Source organism: Pongo abelii, chromosome 2 (assembly GCF_028885655.2).
Source record: "Pongo abelii isolate AG06213 chromosome 2, NHGRI_mPonAbe1-v2.0_pri, whole genome shotgun sequence".
Taxonomy (NCBI): Eukaryota; Metazoa; Chordata; class Mammalia; order Primates; family Hominidae; genus Pongo; species Pongo abelii.
In genome coordinates this window covers 105,638,429-105,661,335 of record NC_085928.1, presented here as the reverse complement: position 1 = coordinate 105,661,335, position 22,907 = coordinate 105,638,429, and the positions used below count along the sequence as shown (strand labels likewise).

At 42.2% G+C, this 22,907-nt stretch overlaps 1 protein-coding gene across 6 annotated transcripts in view; it reads right to left on the bottom strand.

Annotated features, from left to right (window-relative positions):
- Positions 1 to 22,907, bottom strand: part of PRKAR2A (protein kinase cAMP-dependent type II regulatory subunit alpha) — a 95,108-nt gene that overhangs the window by 41,908 nt on the left and 30,293 nt on the right. For all 6 annotated transcript variants that reach the window (XM_024244838.2, XM_024244839.2, XM_054550824.2 and 3 more), the window contains 3 exons: positions 18,408 to 18,443; positions 3,578 to 3,630; positions 116 to 199 (listed from right to left, as the gene is read on the bottom strand). In XM_024244838.2, the coding sequence (XP_024100606.1) occupies positions 116 to 199; positions 3,578 to 3,630; positions 18,408 to 18,443 (173 nt within the window). The remainder of the gene's footprint in view (positions 1 to 115; positions 200 to 3,577; positions 3,631 to 18,407; positions 18,444 to 22,907) is intronic.

The following is a 22,907-nucleotide window of genomic DNA, read 5'->3' as shown; positions in this document are numbered from 1 at the left end:
AGGTTTTAAGCTTAATACGGCTGTGGCTAGGATGCTAAAAATTAAAGTTTCAGTGACAAATAGGAGCAAAGCTAAAAGATCATTATAATAAAAATACTTTAGAAATCAATGTTACCTGATCAAGATTTTTGAAAAGGAGAATATCTTTGCAAGCTTCCTGAAGTCTGCATCTCTGTTCATCAGTTTTAGGATGAATCACCTGCCAATCCAAATAAAACCATGGAAACTGTTTTATTCCATTTTAAAATAACCACTTAAAGATTGGTATATTTCTTTCTCCAAAAAGTGGGAAAAATAAAGAGCATGGTTTCTGTTATTTTAGTTTTACATAAATATCAAGCTGTATGCTAAGGGTGGAGGGGCAATGTAATATAGGGGTGAAAAGCACCAACCCTGAAGCCACCTGCCGACTACATGGCTGGCAGCAAGTCAGCTGTTCCCTGGGAGTCTCAGGATCTTCATCTATAAAGCAGAGGGGTTATAAATTTGTTCATTAAACAAATATTGAGCATCGACTCAAAAAAAAAAAAATACATCTTTTAATCTGACCAGAAATAATAGATGTTAAAAGTGTTGGCCGGGCAAGGTCACTCATGCCTGTAATCCCAACACTTTGGGAGGCCGAGGCAGGCAGATCACGATGTCAGGAGATCAAGACCATCTTGGCCAACATGGTAAAACCCCGTCTCTACTAAAAATAGAAAAATTAGCTGGGCGTGGTGGCGCAGGTCTGTAATCCCAGCTACTTGGGAGGCTGAGGTAGGAGAATCACTTGAACCACGGAGTCGGAGGTTGCAGTGAGCCAAGATCGTGCCACTGCACTCCAGCCTAGCAACAGAGAGAGACTCTATCTAAAAAAAAAAAAAAAAGGGCCGGGCGTGGTAGCTCATGCCTGTAATCCCAGCACTTTGGTAGGCCGAGGCAGGCGGATCACAAGGTCAGGAGTTCCAGACCAGCCTGACCAACATGGACAAACCCCGTCTCTACTAAAAATACAAAATTAGCTGGGCATGGTGGAGCATGCCAGTAATCCCAGCTACTTGGGACGCTGAGGTAGGAGAATCGTTTGAACCAGGGAGTTGGAGGTTGCTGTGAGCCAAGATCGTATCACTGCACTGTAGCCTGGCGACAGAGCAAGATTCCGTCTCAAAAAAAAAAAAAAAAAAAAAGCTGGGCACGGTGGCTCACTCCTGTAATCCCAGGTAATCCCAGCACTTTGGGAGGCCGAGGTGGGCGGATCACGAGGTCAGGAGTTCAAAACCAGCCTGACCAACATGAAGAAACCCATCTCCACTAAAAATACAAAATTAGCTGGGCGTGGTGGCACATGCCTGTAATCCCAGCTACCCGGGAGGCTGAGGCAGGAGAATCGCTTGAACCCAGGAGGCAGAGGTTGCAGTGAGCCAAGATCACGCCATTGCACTCCAGCCTGGGCAACAAGAGCGAAACTCTGTCTCAAAAAAAAAAAAGAGAGAGAGTGTTAAGTATTTTAAATTTGTGATATTAAATTAGAAAAAAACTGTTTTACAGTCATCAATAATTTTACAATAACTAGAACAAAAAAATTAATCTACATGATTTTTACATTCACAAAAATGGTAGCATTTATTAGAATACTTCAGAAAGCTTTCATAAGTTACTCATTTTAAGGGTAACTTGATTTAAGGGTAACATAATAGATTACTAAAGTTTTTTTTTTTTTTTTTTTTTTTTTTGAGACGGAGTCTAGCTCTGTCGCCCTGTCGCCCAGGTTGGAGTGCAGTGGCGCGATTTTGGCTCACTGCAACCTCCACCTCCCAGGTTCAAGTGATTCTCCTGCCTCAGCCTCCTGAGTAGCTGGGATTACAGGCGGGCGCCACCATGCCTGGCTAATTTTTGTATTTTTAGTAGAGATGGGGTTTCACCATATTGGTCAGGCTGGTCTCGAACTCCTGACCTCTTGATCCGTCCGCCTCGGCCTTCCAAAGTGCTGGGATTACAGGCGTGAGCCACCGTGCCTGGCCCACTAAAGGTTTTTATAACAGCAATCTTTTTTTTTTTTTTTCTTGAGATGGAGTCTCACTCTGTTGCCCAGGCTGGAGTGCAGTGGCGTGATCTCAGCTCACCACAACCTCGGCCTCCCGGGTTCAAGCGATTCTCCTGCCTCAGCCTCCTGAGTAGCTGGGATTACAGGTGCCTGCCACCACGCCCAGCTAATTTTTGTATTTTAGTAGAGACGAGGTTTCACCATGTTGGCCAGGCTGGTCTCGAACTCCTGACCTCAGGTGATCCACCCACCACGGCCTCCCAAAGTGCCGGGATTACAGGCATGAGTTACCACACCCAACCTATAACATCAATCTTTTAAAAATGATAGTTCATACATGCCCTCATAAAAGTAATTTATGTTGGGAGGCTGAGGCAGGAGAATCACTTGAACCCAGGAGGCGGAGGTTGCAGTGAGCCGAATTCGCGTCACTGCACTCCAGCCTGGGCGACAGTGTGAGATTCTATCTCCAAAACAAACAAACAAACAAACAAAAGTAATTTATGTCAATTGTACAGAAGTTTAAAAAACTAAGTTTTTTTTTTTGTTTTTTTTTTAAAAAGCACCCAAAAATCAAACATGGTCTTGCCACAACCACTGTTAACATCTGGGGTATATCCTTCCAGACAAAATTTTCTATATATACATACATACATACAAATAAATATATATATTTCAAATTTCTTAATTTACAAAATGCTCTATAAAATGCACCTCATACAAACATACATCCCATGCCATTACATACAGTCCTGTACCATCACTTTCAATAGCTACAGATTCTCTTCATTTGAATGTACCATAATTTAGGCCCTGGTAATCCCATATTTTGGGTCATTTAGGTTTTTTCCATTTTCCATTGTTATAATACTATGATAAACTCCATTTGTACATCCTCAGGAAGGATCCAACTTTCATTGGGGATAAATTCTCCTTTAGGTAAATGCTAAATCAGTTGGCCTGACTGTAAGCATTTAAGGCTTGTTGTTGTTAATTTTTTTTTAATAGAAATGAGGTCTAACTACATTGCCCAGGCTAGTCTCAACTCCTGGGGTTCAAGTGATCTTCCCACCTCAACCTCCCAAAGTGCTGAGATTACAGGTGTGAGCCACCATGCCCAGCATTTTTTTTTTTTTTAAGACTCAAGCAGCAATTCTCCTGCCTCAGGCTCCTAAGTAGCTTTGAATACAGGCACATGCCACCAAACCAGCTAATTTTTTTTTTCCCACAGAGATGGGGTCTTGCTATATTGTCCAGGCTGGTCTTGAACTCCTGGCCTCAAGCGATCCTCCTGCCTCAGCCTCTCAAAGTGTTTGGATTACAGGTGTGAGCCACCATGCCCAGCCTGTTTAGGGCTTCTGACAGCTACAGCTAAGCATTGCTCACATACCCTCAACCAATGCAGCTTTCAATTTGTTAGATTAAAAATGTCACTTCACTGATATTTTAATTTGTATTTAATTATTAGCATGATGAGTTTTTGGTATGTAGAGAAGGGGAGTTAATGAGAAATAGAACAATTCTACCTAACATGTTTGCTTTGGGTCTTACCCTTGGATCTGTATCTTCCTCTTCCTCATCAGGGTTATAGGTCTCAGCACAGACTAAAATTGGAGAGAAAAAAACAAAAAGAATGAATTTAACAGATGTGCAGCTTTAGGAAAAACAGGAAGTGAACTCAATTTTCTTTTATTCACTGTTTTCTTTCTTTTTTTTTTTGAGACAGAGTTTTGCTCTTGTTGCCCAGGCTGGAGTACAGTGGCACAATCTCGGCTCGCTGCAACCTCCATCTCCCAGGTTCAAGCGATTCTCTTGCCTCAGCCTCCCAGGTAGCTGGGATTACAGGCATGCACCACCATGCCCGGATAATTTTGTATTTTCAGTAGGGATGGGGTTTCACCATGTTGGTCAGGCTGCTCTCAAACTCCTGACATCAGGTGATCCACCTGATGTATATCCACCTGATGTATAATATAAATGCTCACGCCTATAATCCCAGCACTCTGGGAGGCTGAGGCGGATGGATCATGAGGTCAAGAGATCGAGACCATCCTGGCCAACATGGTGAAACCCCATCTCTACTAAAAATACAAAAATTAGCTGGGCGTGGTGGTGTGCGCCTGTAGTCCCAGCTACTCAGGAGGCTGAGGCAGCAGAAGCGCTTGAACTTGGGAGACGGAGGTTGCAGTGAGCCGAGATCATGCCACTGCACTCCAGCCTGGTTGACAAAATGAGACTCTGTCTCAAAAAAAATGAAAAGAGAGTAAGTTGTGGGAGACATAAAGGGAAAAAAAGCAAGGTGAAGAAAAGTATATATGGCATGCTATCCCTTGCAGAAGAAAGGACTTCCATGAGAAAGGAGAGCTAAGAATGGAGGGAAAATAAATATAATATACTTTTACCGGTTAATTTTTCCAAAAGGAAACAATTTGGGAAGAATAAACCGGAAAGTAATGAAATTATTTTCCTCGTGTATAGAAAGAAACAGGAAAGAAGGGATACGGAAAGGAATGAAACTTCTCTCAGGTAACTTTTTTTTTTTTTTTTTTGGGAGACGGAGTCTCGCTCTGTCACCCAAGCTGGAGTGCAATGATGTGATCTCTGCTCACTGCAAGCTCCGCCTCCCAGGTTTACACCATTCTCCTGCCTCAGCCTCCAGAGTAGCTGGGACTACAGGCGCCTGCCACCATGCCAGGCTAATTTTCTTTATTTTTAGTAAAGACAGGGTTTCACCGTGTTAGCCAGGATGGTCTCGATCTCCTGACCTGACCACCCACTTCAGCTTCCCAAAGTGCTGGGATTACAGGTGTGAGCCACCGCGACTGGCCTGAGGAAACATTTTTACATAAAAAGTTTTGAAATTTAAGCCATGTTAATTTTTCACATATTTTAAAAATTAAATCGATAAGAAGGACCCTAAAACTAAGTACAAAGAAAAAAAACCTACCCATGTATCAGGGTGATAACATAATTAGAGAAGGAAAGAATCAGATTCTAAGTAGCTTCTGAACATAGTACTCTGACCATCCACCCTCAGTGGGATATACTGCACTCCAACAAAAAACAACTGATGTTGGTGATGGTATAGCAATTCCAAAACTCTTCTTTTTTTGAGAGAGTCTCGCTCTTTCGCTCAGGTTGGAGTACAGTGGCGCGATCTTGGCCCACTGCAACCTCCACCTCCCTGTTTCAAGTTATTCTCCTGCCTTAGCCTCCTTAGTAGCTAGGTCTAGAGACACGTGCAACCACACCCAGCTAATTTTTGTAGTTTTAGTAGAGATGGGGTTTCACCATGTTGGCCAGGATGATCTCAATCTCTTGACCTTGTGATCCACCTGCCTTGGCCTCCCAAACTGCTGGGATTACAGGCGTGAGCCATCGCACCTGACCTGTAATTCCAAAACTCTTCTATGTGTATTACTGTAGGGAGTAAATAAACGAACACACAGATTTTTTTTTTTACTGGTGAGAAGGGGGATACAAATATAGACTGGAGGAAGAATTAGAAATGGAGATATCGATACAAGTCATTATTTTAAAATCTCACCCCATGTGTTATTTGCAAAGAGACAATAAATTATCTACTGAATAAAGAGTTTTGTACTTACTAAGAAAACTGTTTTACCAAGAATGAACTAGTTGTGATTACTGTTTCTCAGAATGCAGCAAACCTACTGCCTCTTCACAATACAAGCCATTACAGCTGGGAAAAGTTTTCTTCTAATAAATCATCAGTGATCTGTAACAGCTGTGTGACCAGAGGTAATTTATTGCCTATGTCCACCCTTCCTCTGCATAATGGCATGAACAGTGGTGACTTCTCTCTGAAGACTGTTGTAAGGATTCAAGTAGACAGGTGTCAGACACAGTAAGGAGGCAACTTGAACTATTACCATTATTATCTTGGTTCCATTTGTTCTGGGTTTTAGAAGAATTATTGTTATGTTGGTTCTGTTCTCTATTTCAGCTCCTTTAACTGTGCTTTCTTCCCAGCTAACCTCCATCACATATTTCTACCCTTACAACTTTGCTCTTTTTGCTTTCTCTACGGTTTGCGCCACCTGCTCCCAAGACAGAGCTTCACGCTGTCACCCAGGCTGGAGTGCAGTGGTGTAATCTTGGCTCACTGCCACCTCCACCTCCCAGGTTCAAGCGATTCTCCTGCTTCAGCTTCCCAGGTAGCTGGGATTACAAGTGCTAATTTTTATATTTTTAGTAGAGATGGGTTTTTTGTTTTTTTTTTTGCCATGTTGGCCAGGCTGGTCTCGAACTCCTGACCTCAAGTGATCTGCCCATCTCGGCCTCCCAAGGTGTTGAGATTACAGGCATGAGCCACCGCGCCCAGCCAACTCTTTTTATGTATTTAATTCTTGCTCATTTTTTTCAGTTTCCTTATAATCTTATCACACCCATTTTCTGTTTCATCTCAGCCAATTTTATCCTTGGCTTTTTGCTCAGAATTCATAAGTGCAATGATTTCTTATAGTTTACTGAGCATTTTGTAGTGGACCTTTCTAGTCTTCACTCCGCTTATATCCTTAACCAGCTGAGTTTACTCATAGGCCCCGTATTGTTTATTAGGATTTATTTATCATCTGTTAACAGGCAACAAACAGTTCCTGACCCTACTCTCAATCTATGTGTGATGGCTGAAAGACTCCATGTATCTACAACTACGGGACAGGCTGATACATACCACTCCCAATTTATTTATTTTTATTTATTATTATTATTTTTTTTTGAGACAGAGTCTCGCTGTCTTGCCCAGGCTGTAGTGCAGTTGACATGATCTCAGCTCACTGCAAACTCCGCCTCCCAGGTTCAAGTGATTCTCCTGCCTCAGCCTCCTGAGTAACTGGGGCTACAAGTGCAAGCCACCACACCCAGCTAATTTTTATATTTTTAGTAGAGATGGGGTTTCACCATGTTGGCCAGGCTGGTCTTGAACTCCTGACCTCAAGTGATCCACCACGCCCAGCCCCACTCCCAGTTATTTCCCAGTTTCTTAGAGATACTCACTGCAGTCCTGGTCTAGCTACACCCCAGCTTCCCTTTCCTCACCGACTCTCTAAACCAATAAAAGATCTGAGAAATGATGGCTTCCATTGTGTCCCATACCCAGGACTCTCCCATCCCTGACTTAGCAAATAATACTCTACTTGTGTGGCCCATGCCACTTGTGCAGTAATGCCATCAATACCAAGTGCCCAACAGGGACCTTGTATCCTAAAAAAGATAAGAGAAAAATTAGGGGGGATAGCGTAAGAAAAGATACACCATTCTAGTCCCTGAAATAGCATTAGGTGATGCTCTGCAGAGGGCTGGCCCAGTTTCTGGCTAGTGTGGGCTTTGGGTTACTGAGCCAGCAAAGTAACAACGGGATACAGGTAATGACTCACTATCTTTCTCCAAGCATTTTTGTTTCCAGGAGATGATGCCAGGGTGCATTATCTCAGTTCTTCCCTAACGATTAAGGCAGACACATATCTTAGTTCCTAGACATTTCTTTTTTCTTTTTTGAGACCAGTTTTGCTCATTGCCCAGTCTGGAGTGCAATGGCGTCATCTTGGCTCACCACAACCTCCGCCTCCCAGGTTCAAACAATTCTCCTGCCTCAGCCTCCTGAGCAGCTGGGATTACAGGTGCCCGCCACCACGCCCAGCTAATTTTTGTATTTTTAGTAGAGATGGAGTTTCGCCATATTGGCCAGGCTGGTCTCAAACTCTTGACCTCAGGTAATCCATTGGCCTCGGCCTCCCAAAGTGCTGGGATTACAAGTGTGAGCCACCATGCCCAGCCTCCTAGACATTTCTATTGTCACTTTTTGCATCATCATGGGTATTCTGGTAGGAAACTGGGGAAGCTGCATCAAAGGCATCTAACCAGACACTATGTCAAACTTCAAGTTTCTTGGTTCTCTGTGCTCTTGATTAATGCCATTATCAGACTAATTTTCTAAACTAGAAATTTGGAATTAATCAGACTTTCTTCTCTCACCTCTTGTCCAATGAATACATCAAATTCTGCTTCAGAAATATTCTCATATTTGACCTTAATTCAGTGTATTCCAATTGCTACTCCTTGGTCTAAGAGTTCAAAACCACTACTTAGAATAATACATTAAAAAAAACTTCATTTCAGGAAATAAATGGGTACATGGGTATTATACTTTCTCTACTTTTGTGCATGAAATCTTCCTTTTTAATTTTTTTTTTTTTTTGAGAGTCTCACACTCCATCACCCATGCTGGTATGCAGTGGCACAATCGCGGCTCACTGCAACCTCAGCCTCCCGGGTTCAGGTGATTCTCGTGCCTCAGCCTCCTGAGTAGCTGGAATTATAGGCGCACACCACCAGGCCCAGCTAATTTTTGTATTTTTAGTAGAGATGGGGTTTCATCATGTCGGCCAGGCTGGTCTCGAACTCCTGGCCTCAAGTGATCCATCCACTTCGGCCTCCCAAAGTGCTGGAATTACCACCCAGCCCTTTTGTGTATGAAATCTTTCATACACATATTTCATTGAAAAGTTTAAAAAAATAAGCCTTCAGTGATGAGACTGATAGAATTTTACTGATAATGACACAATCTCGGGCTATTTCTAGGCTTGCTTTTCCTCCAATTTTGGAAGAAAGTACTTTGGCAACTTAGCTCATTTTAATATTTTTAGGCATTTACATAACTGAGGCAGCAAATGTTAATTAGTCTTCACATTTTCAGATGCAACACTGATTATTTTTCAGATGCAAAATAAATTTTGTTATTATTTAAACAAAAATAGTTTCCATTAAAATTGTTAATATGTTTCTATTTGTGGAAAAACATTATGCTTCAATTTTTCAAATCTGGTTTTAAGTTTTCTTCCCTTTCCTATTGTTTATTTCTTTATTTATTATGGTAAGAACACTTAACATGAGAGCTACCCTGATAACAAGTTTTTAAGTTCACAACAGTAGAACTTCCAGATAGCTGAATACATGAAGGTTCCTGGAGGGTGGCACACCCAGGGAGTGCATGGAAACTCCATGCACTTCCCAAATACCTCCCAAAGTGCTGGGATTACAGGCATGAGCCACTGCACCCGGTCTGAATTTGACTATTTTATTTAATTTATTTTGTAGAGACAAGGTCCCATTATGTTGCCCAAACTGGTCTCAAACTCCTGGCCTCAAGCAATTTTCCTGCCTCAGCCTTCCAAAGTGTTGGGATTATAGGCATGAGCCACTGCACCTGGCCTTGATTATTTTAGATACCACAATACCACATATAAGTAGAATAATGCAATATTTGTCCTTCTATACCTGGCTTATTTCACTTAGCATAATATCCTTTTTTTCCTTTTTTTTTTTGAGACGGAGTCTTGCTCTATCGCCCAGGCTGGAGTGCAGTGGTGCAGTGGTACAATCTTGGATCTTGGATCTTGGCTCACTGCAACCTCTGCCTCCTGGGTTCAAGCAATTCTGTCTCAGCCTCCCGAGTAGCTAGGATTACAGGTGCGCACCACCACGCCTGGCTAATTTTTATATTTTTAGTAGAGACGGGCCTTTACCATATTGGCCAGGCTGGTCTCAAACTCCTGACCTTAGGTGATCCACCCACCTCGGTCTCCCAAAATGCTGGGATTACAGGCATGAGCCCTCGTGTCCAGCCTCCCTTTTCTTTTGAACCCCGGAATTACCTCCCTTTGCCCTCTTCCTCTGTTCCCCTCAATCTCTTTACTTCTCCTTAGTCCTGGTCCTAAATTACTTCCTTTATTTTCTAGGAAAAAATCCATTTTACAGTACCTACTTGACTGTTGCTGCCCCAAGGGTTCTGCACATCTGGCTGCTTGCCTCAGTACACAAGTTACCTGGAGAAGGTCCAGAATCTGTGTGATCCCCTACGCAATCTCAAACATTATATTGTGTGTCATGAAATACTCAAGACCTACAGGAAATGAAGATTAAAATAGCAACACAGTGGCCAGGCATGGTGGCTCACACCTGTAATCCCAATACTTTGGGAGGCCTGGATAGGAGGATCACTTTAGAAGGACATCAGTCCTATTAGATTAGGGTTCTACCCTATGACCTCATTTCACCTTCATTACCTCTTTAAAGGCTCTATCTCAAAAATATAATCATATTGGGGTTAGGACTTCAATATATGAATTTGGGGAAAACCAATTAGTCCACAACACTGGATTTCTAAATTATTTTAAGTAATACTTAGTAATATTTCAGCTGAAAGTAGCTATAGATGAAAAAAATATTGCATACTATGAAAGAATATAAAGACAAAAATCAGTATTTTATTATATAGTAAGCACATAAGCCTTAAAGGGCAGGGATGTCTGCTGAAGAGCACCTGCAATGCAGAAGTGGGTGACTGACATGGCACCAGATTCTCAGTGGACTGACTGTTCTGCTGCCTGTCACAGTCACCACTAGAGTCAAAATATTCCATTCCTAAATGTGGCATGATGCCAAAACACCCATTTCTGATTAATGTGCTTTGACGTTTCAACATGTATTTAATAAATAAAAGTTGGGCTTTTTTTTGACAAAGGAGGTTTTTATTTGTTTTGTTTTTTGAGATGGAGTCTCACTCTGTTGCCCAGGCTGGAGTGCAATGGCACAGTCTTGGCTCACTGCAACCTCCACCTCCCAGGTTCAAGCAATTCTCTTGCCTCAGCCTCCCGAGTACCTGGGGTTACAGGCACCTGCCACCACACTCAGTGAATTTTTGTATTTTTAGTAGAGATGGGGTTTCACTATGTTGGAGAGACTGGTCTTGAACTCCTGACCTTGTGATCCGCCCGCCTTGGCCTCCCAAAGTGCCGGGATTACAGGCGTGAGCCACCACGTCCGCCGACAAAGGAGGTTTTTTAGTTAAATAAAATCATACTAACATTTCCAACTCAAAGACAGTTAATACTAATTTGGGAGGGCTGGGCACAGTGGCACACACCTGTAATCCCAGCACTTTGGGAGGCCGAGGCGGGCAGATGACAAGGTCAGGAGTTCAAGACCAGCCTGGCCAATACGGTGAAACCCTGTCTCTACTAAAAATACAAAAATTAGCCGGGTGTGGTGGCACATGCCTGTAGTCCCAGCTACTAGAGAGGCTGAGGCAGAAAAATCGCTTGAACCTAAGAGGTGGAGGTTGCAGTAAGCCAAGATCATGCCACTGACTCCAGTCTGAGTAACAGAGCGAGACTCCGTCTCCAAAAAAAAAAAAAAAAAAAACTATATACACACACACACACACACACACGCTAATTTGCCACTACATAAGAAAGCCGCATTTAAGGAATTCATGAACTCACTTCATTTACTCTATCACTTGATGTAGAGGGACTGTTTTAATAGAATGTAGAACTTGGAAGGCATGGCTTTTCTTTTTTTTTTGAGACGGAGTCTTGCTTTGTCACCCAGGCTAGAGTGCAGTGGCGCAATCTCCTCGACTCACTGCAAGCTCCACCTCCCGGATTCACACCATTCTCCTGCCTCAGCCTCCCGAGTAGCTGGGACCACAGGCGCCCGCCACCACACCCAGCTATTTTTTTTGTATTTTTAGTAGAGACGGGGTTTCACCATGTTAGCCAGGATGGTCTCCATCTCCTGACCTCGTGATCTGCCTGCCTCAGCCTCCCAAAGTGCTGGGATTACAGGCATGAGCCACCACGCCCAGCCAGGCACGGCTTTTCTTTTTGTTGGCTGGGGCGGACAGTCTCACTCATTGTCCAGAATGGAATGCAGTGGCGCAATCTTGGCTTACTGCAAACTGCCTCCTGGGTTCAAGTGATTCTCATGTCTCAGCCTCTCAAGTAGCTGGGATTACAGGCATGGGCCACCAAACTGGCTTAATTTTTGTATTTTTATTATTTTTTGAGATGGAGTTTTGCTCTTGTTGCCTAGGCTGGAGTACAATGGCAGGATTTTGGCTCACTGCAACCTCTGCCTCTCAGGTTCAAGTGATTCTCCTGCCTCAGCCTCCCAAATAGCTGGGATTACAGGCACCTGCCACCATACCCAGCTAAATTTTGTATTTTTAGTCAAGACGAAGCTTCACCATGTTGGCCAGGCTGGTCTTGAACTCCTGACCTCAGGTGATCCGCACATCTCAGCCTCCCAAAGTGCCGGGATAACAGGTGTGAGCCACCATGCCCAGCTAAATTTTTCTATTTTTAGTAGAGACGGGGTTTCACAATGTTGGCCAGGCTGATCTCGAACTCCTGACCTCAGGTGACCAGCCCATCTCAGCCTCCCAAAGTGCTGGGATTACAGGCATGAGCTACCATGCCCAGCTTTATTTTATTTTGTTTTATTTTATTTTGAGACTGAGTCTTGCTCTATAGCGCTGGCTGGAGTGCAGTGGTGCGATCTCAGCTCACTGCCACCTTCGTCTCCTGGGTTCAAGCGATTCTCCTGCCTCAGCCACACCCAGCTAATTTTTGTATTTTTTTGTTTGTTTGAGATGGAGTTTAATACTTGTTGCCCAGGCTGGAGTGCATTGGCACAATCTCAGTTCACTGTAACCTCCGCCTCCAGAGTTCAAGCGATTCTCCTGCCTCAGCCTCCCAAGAAGCTGGGATACAGGCATGTGCCAGCTAACTTTGTGTATTTATTTATTTATTTAATTTTTTTTAGACAGAGTTTCACTCTTGTCGCCCAGGCTGGAGTGCAACAGTGCGATCTTGGTTCACTGTAAACTCTGCCTCCCGGGTTGAAGCGATTTTCCTGCCTCAGCCTCCTGAGTAGCTGGGATTATAGGCGCCTGCCACCACGCCCATCTAATTTTTGTATTTTTAGTAGAGATGGGGTTTCACCATGTTGGCCAGGCTAGTCTCAAACTCCTGACCTCAGGTGATCGACCGCCTCGGCCTCCCAAAGTGTTAGGATTACAGATGTGAGCCACCGCACCTGGCCAAATTTTTATTTTTAGTAGAGATGGGGTTTCACCATGTTGGCCAGGCTGATCGCAAACTCCCGACCTCAAGTGATCCACTTGCCTTGGCCTCCCAAAGTGGTGGGATTACAGGCCACCTCACCCAGCCTGAAAAAGGTGTCCTTTAAATGAAGGTCTGAAGAACGTGAGTGAGCAAACAGCAAAGATAATTTTGGTGAGATACAGAAGCAAGAGTCTGATTAGATTCTTACCACTGAGTTTAAAAGGAAAAAAAAAAAAAAAAGTCTGATTAGAATAGGCTTAAGAGGCCAGGCATTCAAGGCCAGCCTGGCAAACATGGCAAAACCTTGTCTCTACTAAAAACACAAAAATTAGCCAGGCATAGTGGCGCACACCTGTAATCCCAGCTACTCAGAGGCTGAGGTACAGGAATCGCTTGAACCTGGGAGGTGGAGGTAGCAGTGAGCTGGGATCACACCACTGCACTCCAGCCTGGGTGACACAGCCAGACTCTGTCTCAGAATAGAAGTAGAACAACTAGAAACAACAAATACAAACGCTCCTTCATGCGGTTTTGTTTTAAAGGTATGGAGAGAAAAAGGTTGGAGAGAAAACAACAGTCAAAAAAAGTTTATTTTTTAAGAAATAGAGCCAATGATATGTTTCTTTGCTGAAAGAATAATTGAGTTAAAAGATAAAAGATTATGCAGGAGAGGAGCTAACAGCTAAAAGGATGAAGGGATGAGATCTAGCACAGGTGGATACCGTAAACTCACAGGCAAGTGAAGAATAGATATGGTGATGGGATTCTGGAAATTCTCTTCTGTTTTCCTATTTCCTTGGTTAAATAGAGAACAAGATCATCTGCTAAGAATGAGGAAGGAGGTATAGGAGGTTTTGAGAATGGGAAGGTATGAAAGACTTATCTAGGAGAACAGAAGAGTGAAAAAAGCATGGAGCATGTGGCTCACACCTGTAATCCCAACACTGGGAGGCCAAGACAAGAGGATAGTTTGAAACCAGGAGTTTGAGACCAGCCTGGGCAACAAAGGGAGACCCTGTCTTTACAAAAAATAAATTAGCTGGGCATGGTGGTGCACACTTGTCGTCCCAGCTACTTGGGAGGTTGAGGCAGGAGGATCCCCTAAGCCCAAGATTTCAAGGCTGCAGTAACCTATGATTGTACCAGTGCACTCTAGCCCAGCCTGGGCAACAGAAGGAGACCCTGTCTTTCTTATTTATTTATTTGTTTGTTTATTTATTTAGAGTCTTGCTCTTGTCACCCAGGCTGGAGTGCAATGGCGAAATCTCAGCTCACTGCAACCTCCGCTTCCCAGGTTCAAGCAATTCTCCTGCCTCAGCCTCCTGAGTAGCTGGGATTACAGGCACCTGCCACCACACCCAGCCAATTTTTAGTATTTTTAGTAAAGACAGGGTTTCACCATCTTGGCCAGTCTGTTCTCAAACTCCTGGCCTCAGGTGATCCACCTGCCTCAGCCTCCCAAAGTGCTGGGATTACAGGCGTGAGCCACCGTGACTGGCCTAAAATTTATTTTAAAAGGCTGGGCGCAGTGGCTCACACTGGGAGGCCGAGGCAGGCAGATTACTTGAGGCCAGGAGTTCAAGACCCGCCTGGCCAACATGGCGAAACCTCGTTTCTACTAAAATACAAAAATTAGGCTAAAGCATGAGAATCATTTGAACTCAAGAGATGGAGGTTGCAGTGAGCCAAGATTGTGCCACTGTACTCAAGCCTGGGCGACAAGGCAAGACTCTGTCTCAAAAAAATTTATTAAAAAAAAAAAAAGCATGAGAACATAGCATGATTGCTGGTATCAAGAGCCTACTAGAAGTTAATAATCATGAACTGAAAGTAAGATCAGTCAATAAGGCTATCTATTTTCCTCCAATCAGGTTCAGCTATTATTGGTACAGGCACGAAGTGGAGAATTGAACTTAACAAAGTCGGTTTAGCAAAGCAAATAAAAAGGGAAAAGTAAGGCCAGGTGTGGTGGCTCACACCTGTAAAACCAGCACTTTGGAAGGCCAAGCTAAGTGGATTGCTTGAGCTCAGGAATTCAAGACCAGCCTAAGCAACATGGCGAAACCCTGTCTCTACTAAAAATACAAAAATTAGCCAGGCATGGTAGCGTGCACCTGTGGTCCCAGCTACTCAGGAGGCTGAGGCAGGAGGATCACTGGAGCCTGGGAAGTTGAGGCTGCAATGAGCCGTGATCATGCCACTGCACTCTAACATGGGTACAGAGTGAGATCCTGTTTCAAAACAAAAAAAATTTAAAATTTAAAAAAAGGGAAAAGCAAATTGAGGGTATGTGCCAGGGAGTGATTATAATCACTGACTCAGAAATTTAAGGTTAGTAAGGAAGAAGTGGGGAATAGCAAAAAGACGGCAGAATCAGCAAGTTATCCAGGTCTGAGTAGGACAGCAAAGGAGCTGAGAAGACAGCAGGCAGTGGTTGCAGAATGGGACCACTCACTGAAATGACAAAGAGTTGCAATGCTTGTCATACCAGAGTATGACCATTGGGAATGAGTGGCTGAAGTAGGGTGGACAACTGGAGGACAAGATCCTTGGACGAGAGGAGGTCAAAGAATGGAAGGCTAGACATTGGAAGAATCATCTATATGCGGAAATAAGAAGGAACAACCTGGGGATTGTTAGATGACTAAAACAAGGAGAAGCAGTGGCTGGTAAAATATAATGTTAAGTTTAATTTTAATTTTTTTTTGAGATAGAATCTCACTCTGTCACCCAGGCTGGAGTACAGTGGAACGATCACAGCTTACTGCAGCATTGACCTCCCAGGCTCAAGCAATCTTCTTAACTCAGCCTCCCGAATAGCTAGGACTACATGTGTGCACCATCATGCCCAGCTATTTTTTTTTAATTTTTTGAGAGATGGGGTCTCACTGTGTTGCCCCGGCTGGTCTCAAACTCCTAGGCTCAAGCAATCCTCGCACCTCAGCCTCCCAAAGCGCTGGGATTACAGGCGTGAGCCACGATGGCCAGCCATAATGCGAAGTTTTAAGAAGGTTTCAGGGAGAAGGGAGAGAGAATGCTCTGGAAGCAGCCAAGAGAATCAATAGAGACATTCACCCATTTCCTGTCAGTGTTACAAGGAAAGTAGAAGAGGACAGAGCCATTGTTTGAGAAGCCTACAGGGCAAGCCAAGCTTCAGCTACAGCTGGAAAGTGAAGGCTGCACTGAGAGAACAGGGTGAGAATTTGGGGGATTTAGCTAAAGACTAACCAAGAGTTCAGAGGGTGCAAGAAAGAATCCTTAGAGATAGCAAGGGTGGTACTTAGGATCCATGCTACCTATGGGCATATGCTCACCTCACCTATTGCAAGTTACTTAACCTCTGCTTTGTTCCCAGTTTCCTCGTCTGTAAATTGGGGATAATCATGGTACAGACCTCACTCAAAGTGTTACTTTGAAGATTATATTCAACAATACAAGGAAGGCATTTAGAAAGTCCTTAAAACTGTGCACGTAGCACACAGTCTGCACTTAAAAAATGTTATGTATTATTATAGGATACTTTCTCTCCTGTATCATCCTATTGAATTATTTGAAAAATCTTTTATTTTCATTTAACATTTCAATGACATGAAAAGGTTTTAAATCCTAAGATTATAAAATCTAAGGAGAAGGGATAATACCATGTACTTGTCTGAGTCTTCTACAAGGTTCAAGATTTGAACAACAATGGCAAAGGGCCAAACAGCAATTCACAAACTAACACCAACTGTGACCTCAGGAGAAGGTATCACTATACTCTCCATCTCCCAGACCTATCCTACAGATGTCAAGGGATTTAACTAATCTTTCAGAAGAAAAAAAGGTGCAGGGCAGACATGAACAAAAATGGAAGATAATAGCTCATGGGTATCAAACTAACCTTAATCCCTACTCTCAGGATATTGACTCTCTTAACATAACATATTCTTCAACCTCCTTTCAACAGATTTTCATGTAGAATGATAACAAATTCTTTCTGAAAACATAAATGAGCCGATTTTCTCAAAGACAAGGATTGAGGGATAGAAAAGCAATTCCTAGCCCTATAATAGGTCAGATGACAATTTCAAATCAAGAAACCTTCCTAAAACAAGGAAATATGAAAGAACAATGTAATACATACCACTTGCCTAGCAATTTTAAAACACATTAACATTCCACTGTACTGCCAAATAAATTCCCAAGTTATCAAAAAGTCAAACACTTTAAGAAAAACTTTCATAAAATATATTTACCAGCTCTATGAAAAAAAGGGGAGCCTTCTCAGGAACAATCATTGTTTTTTTAAAAAACAAGATGATGTGCATATTCAATAAATATTTACTGAGTGCCTATGTGTCCAGCAGTGTTTGAGGTTATCAGTCATATATTAACATCTCTAACTCAATTTAAAAAATAGCATAACCACCTAGGGAAATTTTGCATTAAAAATTTCAAAAGGTCATAAACCTGGATAGAAAGTTTACCCAAACTAATTTTTAAAATAATATGGACTATACCAGATAAAAGGGCAAAATATTACCAAACTAGTACCATATAAGAAAATACAAATAGATTTCTCATATTTGGAAAGCATTCTTTTTTTTTTTTTTTTTTTGAGACAGAGTCTCACTCTGTTGCCCAGGCTGGAGTGCAGTGGCGTGATCTTGGCTCACTGAAACCTCCACCTCCCGGGTTCAAGCGATTCTCCTGCCTCAGCCTCCCAAGTAGCTGGGACTACAGAGGCACGCTACTGCGACTGGCTAATTTTTTTGTATTTTTAGTAGAGACAGGGTTTCACCATGTTAGCCAGACTGGTCTCAAACTCCTGACCTCGTGATCCGCCCGCCAAGACCTCCCAAAGTGCTGGGATTATGGGTGTGAGCCACTGCGCCTGGACAGCATTCATTTTTTTAACAACCAAAAGAACTGCCATATAAAATGATGTGAAGTACTATTTTACATCTAAATTCCATATTATTAAGATAATGGTGGAAAAGAGGCATGTACAGGGTGCCTTTCTCCCAGCAGCCTAATCTGTGGACCCTCTCTAGAAAACAAGACAGAAAAAGCCAAGGCAATGCTCAGTCTCTGACCAGAGAATGCCACTTCCAGCACCAAAACTGAGGAAATAATTCAAGTGGCTCAAAAGGCATATGTAAGAGTTAATGGCAGCATAAGCCAGAATACCAGAAAAAGGAATATGAAAAATCATTTTTTGAAGCTGTAATTATAAATGTGAAAAAAAGTAATGACATAACCGCAAAGAGACAAAATGTACCAATTATAGTATAAAATACGTACATACATACTCAGAACTTAAAAACAGAATAAAGAAACCATAGATAATTTTACTTTTAGATAATGTTCTGTGATGGGAGCTTATCTTTTTATTCAAAATATCTGTTTTTTCAATATATTCCTATCTTAAAATAGCATTTTAGTAGTATGTTATGAAATAGAACACATACCTGATACTCGTCTATTAAATCTGCTAGGAACTGGAACTGCAAAATAAAGAAGCAACATTTAGTCATTATTATGTCACCAGGCTGCATTTTTATCCTCCCTTTTTGCAAAAGTCTATTACAATAGACCTAAGCCCCTCAAAACCAAGCAGTGGGTCAGTTCACAGTCTTCCACACTCAATCACAAATAGTTGTTCAATGTGATAATATTAAGACAATATAGGAGATACAGTATTTCTTTGAAAACAAACTATACCTTCAATATATTCAACCTGGCAATTTTATTTCTGCTCACATCTATATTCCATCTAATTTGTATCATTCCAATTGAATAAGAGAAGTCTACCAAATTTATTGATAATGTTATGATATAAAGTAGTGAAATTTTTTTTTTTTTTTTTTTTTTTTTGAGACAGAGTCTCGCTCTGTAGCCCAGGCTGGAATGCAGTGGCGCGATCTTGGCTCCCTGCAAGCTCCGCCTCCCACGTTCATGCCATTCTCCTGCCTCAGCCTCCCGTGTAGCTGGGACTACAGGCGCCTGCCACCATGCCCAGCTATATTTTTGTATTTTTTAAGAGATGGGGTTTGTTTTTTTGTTTTGTTTTGTTTTGTTTTTTGGTTTTTTTTTTGAGACGTAGTCTTGCTCTGTCGCCCAGGCTAGAGTGCGGTAGTGACATCTAGGCTCACTGCAAGCTCCGCCTCCCGGGTTCACACCATTCTCCTGCCTCAACCTCCCGAGTAGCTGGGACTACAGGCACCCGCCACCACACCCAGCTAATGTTTTGTATTTTTAGTACAGACGGGGTTTCACCGTGTTATCCAGGATGGTCTCGATCTCCTGACCTCGTGATCCACCCACCTTGGCCTCCCAAAGTGCTGGGATTACAGGCGTGAGCCACCGCGCCTGGCCTGTATTTTTTTAGAGATGGAGTTTCACCATGTTGGCCAGGCTGGTCTTGAACTCCTGACAGGTGATCCGCCTGCCTCAGCCTCCCAAAGTGCTGGGATTACAGGCGTGAGCCACCATGCCTGGCCTCTTAATTTTTGTATTTTTAGTAGAGACAGGGTTTTGCCACATTGGCCAGGCTGGTCATGAACTCCTGACCTCAAGTGATCCACCCACCTTGGCCTCCCAAAGTGCTGGGATTACAGGTGTGAACTACCGTGCCTGGCCAAGCAGAACCATTTTGAAATGTTCCCTGTGAGTGGATCAGCAGCGGACATAGCACTTCTGTTACAATATGAAGTACCTGGAGAAAAGGAGTCACTGCAAATTAGATTGTATAAAGATCACTTTGGCTATAGTTGATAGACAAAGGTAGTGGCTTAGGTTAGATGTGTGGCTTATAAACAGAAGGAAAACAAATAGATTCCAGAGATGAGAAAAAATCTATACAGTTTAGGCCAAGTACGGTGGCTTACAATTGTAATCCCAGCACTCTGGGAGGCCGAGGCGGCTGGATCATTTGAGGTCACAAGTTCGAGACTAGCCTGGCAAACATGGTGAAACCCTGTCTCTACTAAAAATACAAAAAAAAATTAGCTGGGCGTGGTGGCGCACTCCTGTAATCCTAGCTACTCGGGAGTCTGAGGTAGGAGAATCACTTGAACTTGGGAGGCAGAGGTTGTGGTGAGCCAAGATTGCGCCATTGCACTCCAGCCTCGGTGACAGAGCAAGACTCCATCTCTCAAAAAAAAAAAAAAAAAAACAACAAAACTATATAGTTTAATGACAGACTTAATGTGTCAGTGCTTGCTCTACAAATGCCAATCAAATGAAATTATATCTCTACCGCTATAAAAGACACAGTATTCAATACGGATCTCATTCAATCTATAAATAAGGGTGCTGTCATAAATTCTAAAATCATAAAATGTCAGAGTTACAGAGTATCTATGAAGTCATCTGGTCTGGCCATGACAAGTAGGCTTCATCTCACACAGCAACTCTAGTTGAAGTCGCAGATCCACCTGAGTCATTCTAGACTCCTTCCTTTCACTACTCACATCTACTTCATTAACAATTCCATCTGTTCTCCCTCCCACTTCATCTCTTAAATCAGTCTACCTACCTTGATCTCCACTATCATCCTAGTCTGAGGCACATCATTTCTTGCTTGGATGACTTGCAGTAGCCTCCAAACCTTTTTCCCCATTGCCAATCAATTCTCTTCACACTTATCAGAGTGATCTTAACATTGAGAAGGACAATTTGACAGCCTTTGTCAAAATTTTAAATGTAAACTGCCTTTAACCCAGCAACAATTCCAGTTCTAGGAATATGTTCTAAACAAAACTCACATATGGAGAGAAATAAATATGTGTGTGCGTATGTGTATACACATACACACACACTTATAGATGAATATATACATATATTTGTGTATACAGTCATCCCTCAGTATCTATGGGGAATTGGTTCCGTAGACCCCCATGGATACCAAAATCTGAAGATACTCAGATCTGAAGATACTCAGATATGAAGATACTCAAAAATATAAAATAGCACAGTATTTGCATATAACCTATGCATATCTTCCTGTGTACTTTAAATCATCTCTAGATTACTTATAATACCTACTAATACGCCTATACACTACTTCATTCCTGTGGATTTAATGTAGTACTTGACACAGCAAATTCAAGTTTTGCTTTTTGGAACTTTGTGGAATTTTTTTCCTGAAAATATTTGCATGATGGCAACACTGCACTTCAGCCTGGGCGACAGAGTAAAACTGTCTCTTAAAAAAATGTTTTTTTAATTTTTAAAATTAAAAAAAATAAAAATCCACAGATGTGGTACCCACGGATACAAAGGGCTGACAGTAAATACATATATATGTATATGTGCATATGTACATACATGTGTATATGCAAACGCCATAATCACTACATTATCGTATATAATATTCAAAAGGGAGAAACAAATTGCCTAGAAAAAGAAATTAAGGGAATATTGGTACAGTTATAGTATAAACCTCTATGTGGCCATTTAAATGAATGCAATGGGCCTATAAGAATTGACATGGGGCCGGGTGCAGTGGCTTATGCTTATAATCTCAGGATTTCGGGAGGCCAAGGCAGGAGGATCATATGAGCTCAGGAGTTTGAGACCAGCCCGCGCAACATAGAAAGACCCCACGTCTTTACAAAAAATTTAAAAATTAGCCAGGCGAGGTGGCATGCACTTGAGTCCCAGCTACTCAGGGGGCTGGGGTAGGGGATCCATTGAGCCCAGGAGGTCGAGGCTGCGATGAGCCATGATTGTACCACTGCACTTCAGCCTGGGCAACAGAGGGAGACTATCTCTTAATTTTAATTTTAAAAATTAAAAAAAATGGGGCAGGTGTAGTGGCTCAAGTCTGTAATCCCAGCGCTTTGGGAGGCCAAGATGGAATGATCACCAGCCTGGGCAATATAATAAGACCTCGTCTCTACAAAAACAAACAAACAAAAAAAATTAATTAGCCAGGCACAGTGGCTAATGCCTGTAGTCACAGCTACTTCAGATGCTGAGGTGGGAGGATGGCTTGAGCCTGGGAGGTCAAGGTTGCAGTGAACTGCAATCATGCCACTGCACTCTAGCCTGGGTGACAGAGCAAAAGACCCTGTCTTCAGCCATAAAAAGGAATCATTACTGACATATGAAACTTGGATGAACCCCAAAAACATTTAAATAAAAGCAGCCAGACACAAAAAAAATCACATATTGTATGATTCCTTTTATATGCAATATCCAGAATAGTTAACCCATAGAGCCAACTGATGGTTGCCAGGAGATGAAAGGAGGGGAGAATGAAAAGTGATTATTTATTGGGTACAGGTTGTTCTTCTGAGGGAATGAAAAGATTTTGCAACTAGAGAGCTGCAGTGGGTGCATAACATTGTGAATGTGCTAAATGCCACAAAATTATACACTTTAAAAGATTAATTATATGTTATCCGAATTTCACCTCAATTTAAAAAAAAGGCATTATGCAAAGTAAAAAGTAAGCCAGGCTCAAAAAAGACCACATATTGAATGATTCCATTTATGTAAAATCCCCAGATAAGTTAAAACTAGAAAAACACAACGTAGATGAGCGGTAGGCTGGGGCTGCAGGGGGAATGGGGAGTGACTGCAAATAGACACAAAAGAGGGAACTTTTGGGGGTGAAAAATGTTTTCAAAGTGTGGTGATAGCTGTATAAGTCTGTAAGATTACTAAAAATAAATTGTGCACTTAAAATGGGTGAATTTCATGATATATAAATTATATCTCAATAAAGCTCTGAAAAAAAAAACTATTGAAAGTCCTTCACCATGAGTCATGTAAATTTTAAGTACAAGGAAAATAGGAAGGAAAAGAAACAAAGAGATGCAGAAATAAGCAGGAAAAAACTAGGACATTTTTCATCCATTTAGTAAATATTTACTATATGCTAGACATTGAGATTAGGGAGAGAGCAAAATAAACCATCTGTCCTCATGGAATTTATAATCTAACTGTGACTAACAATAAAA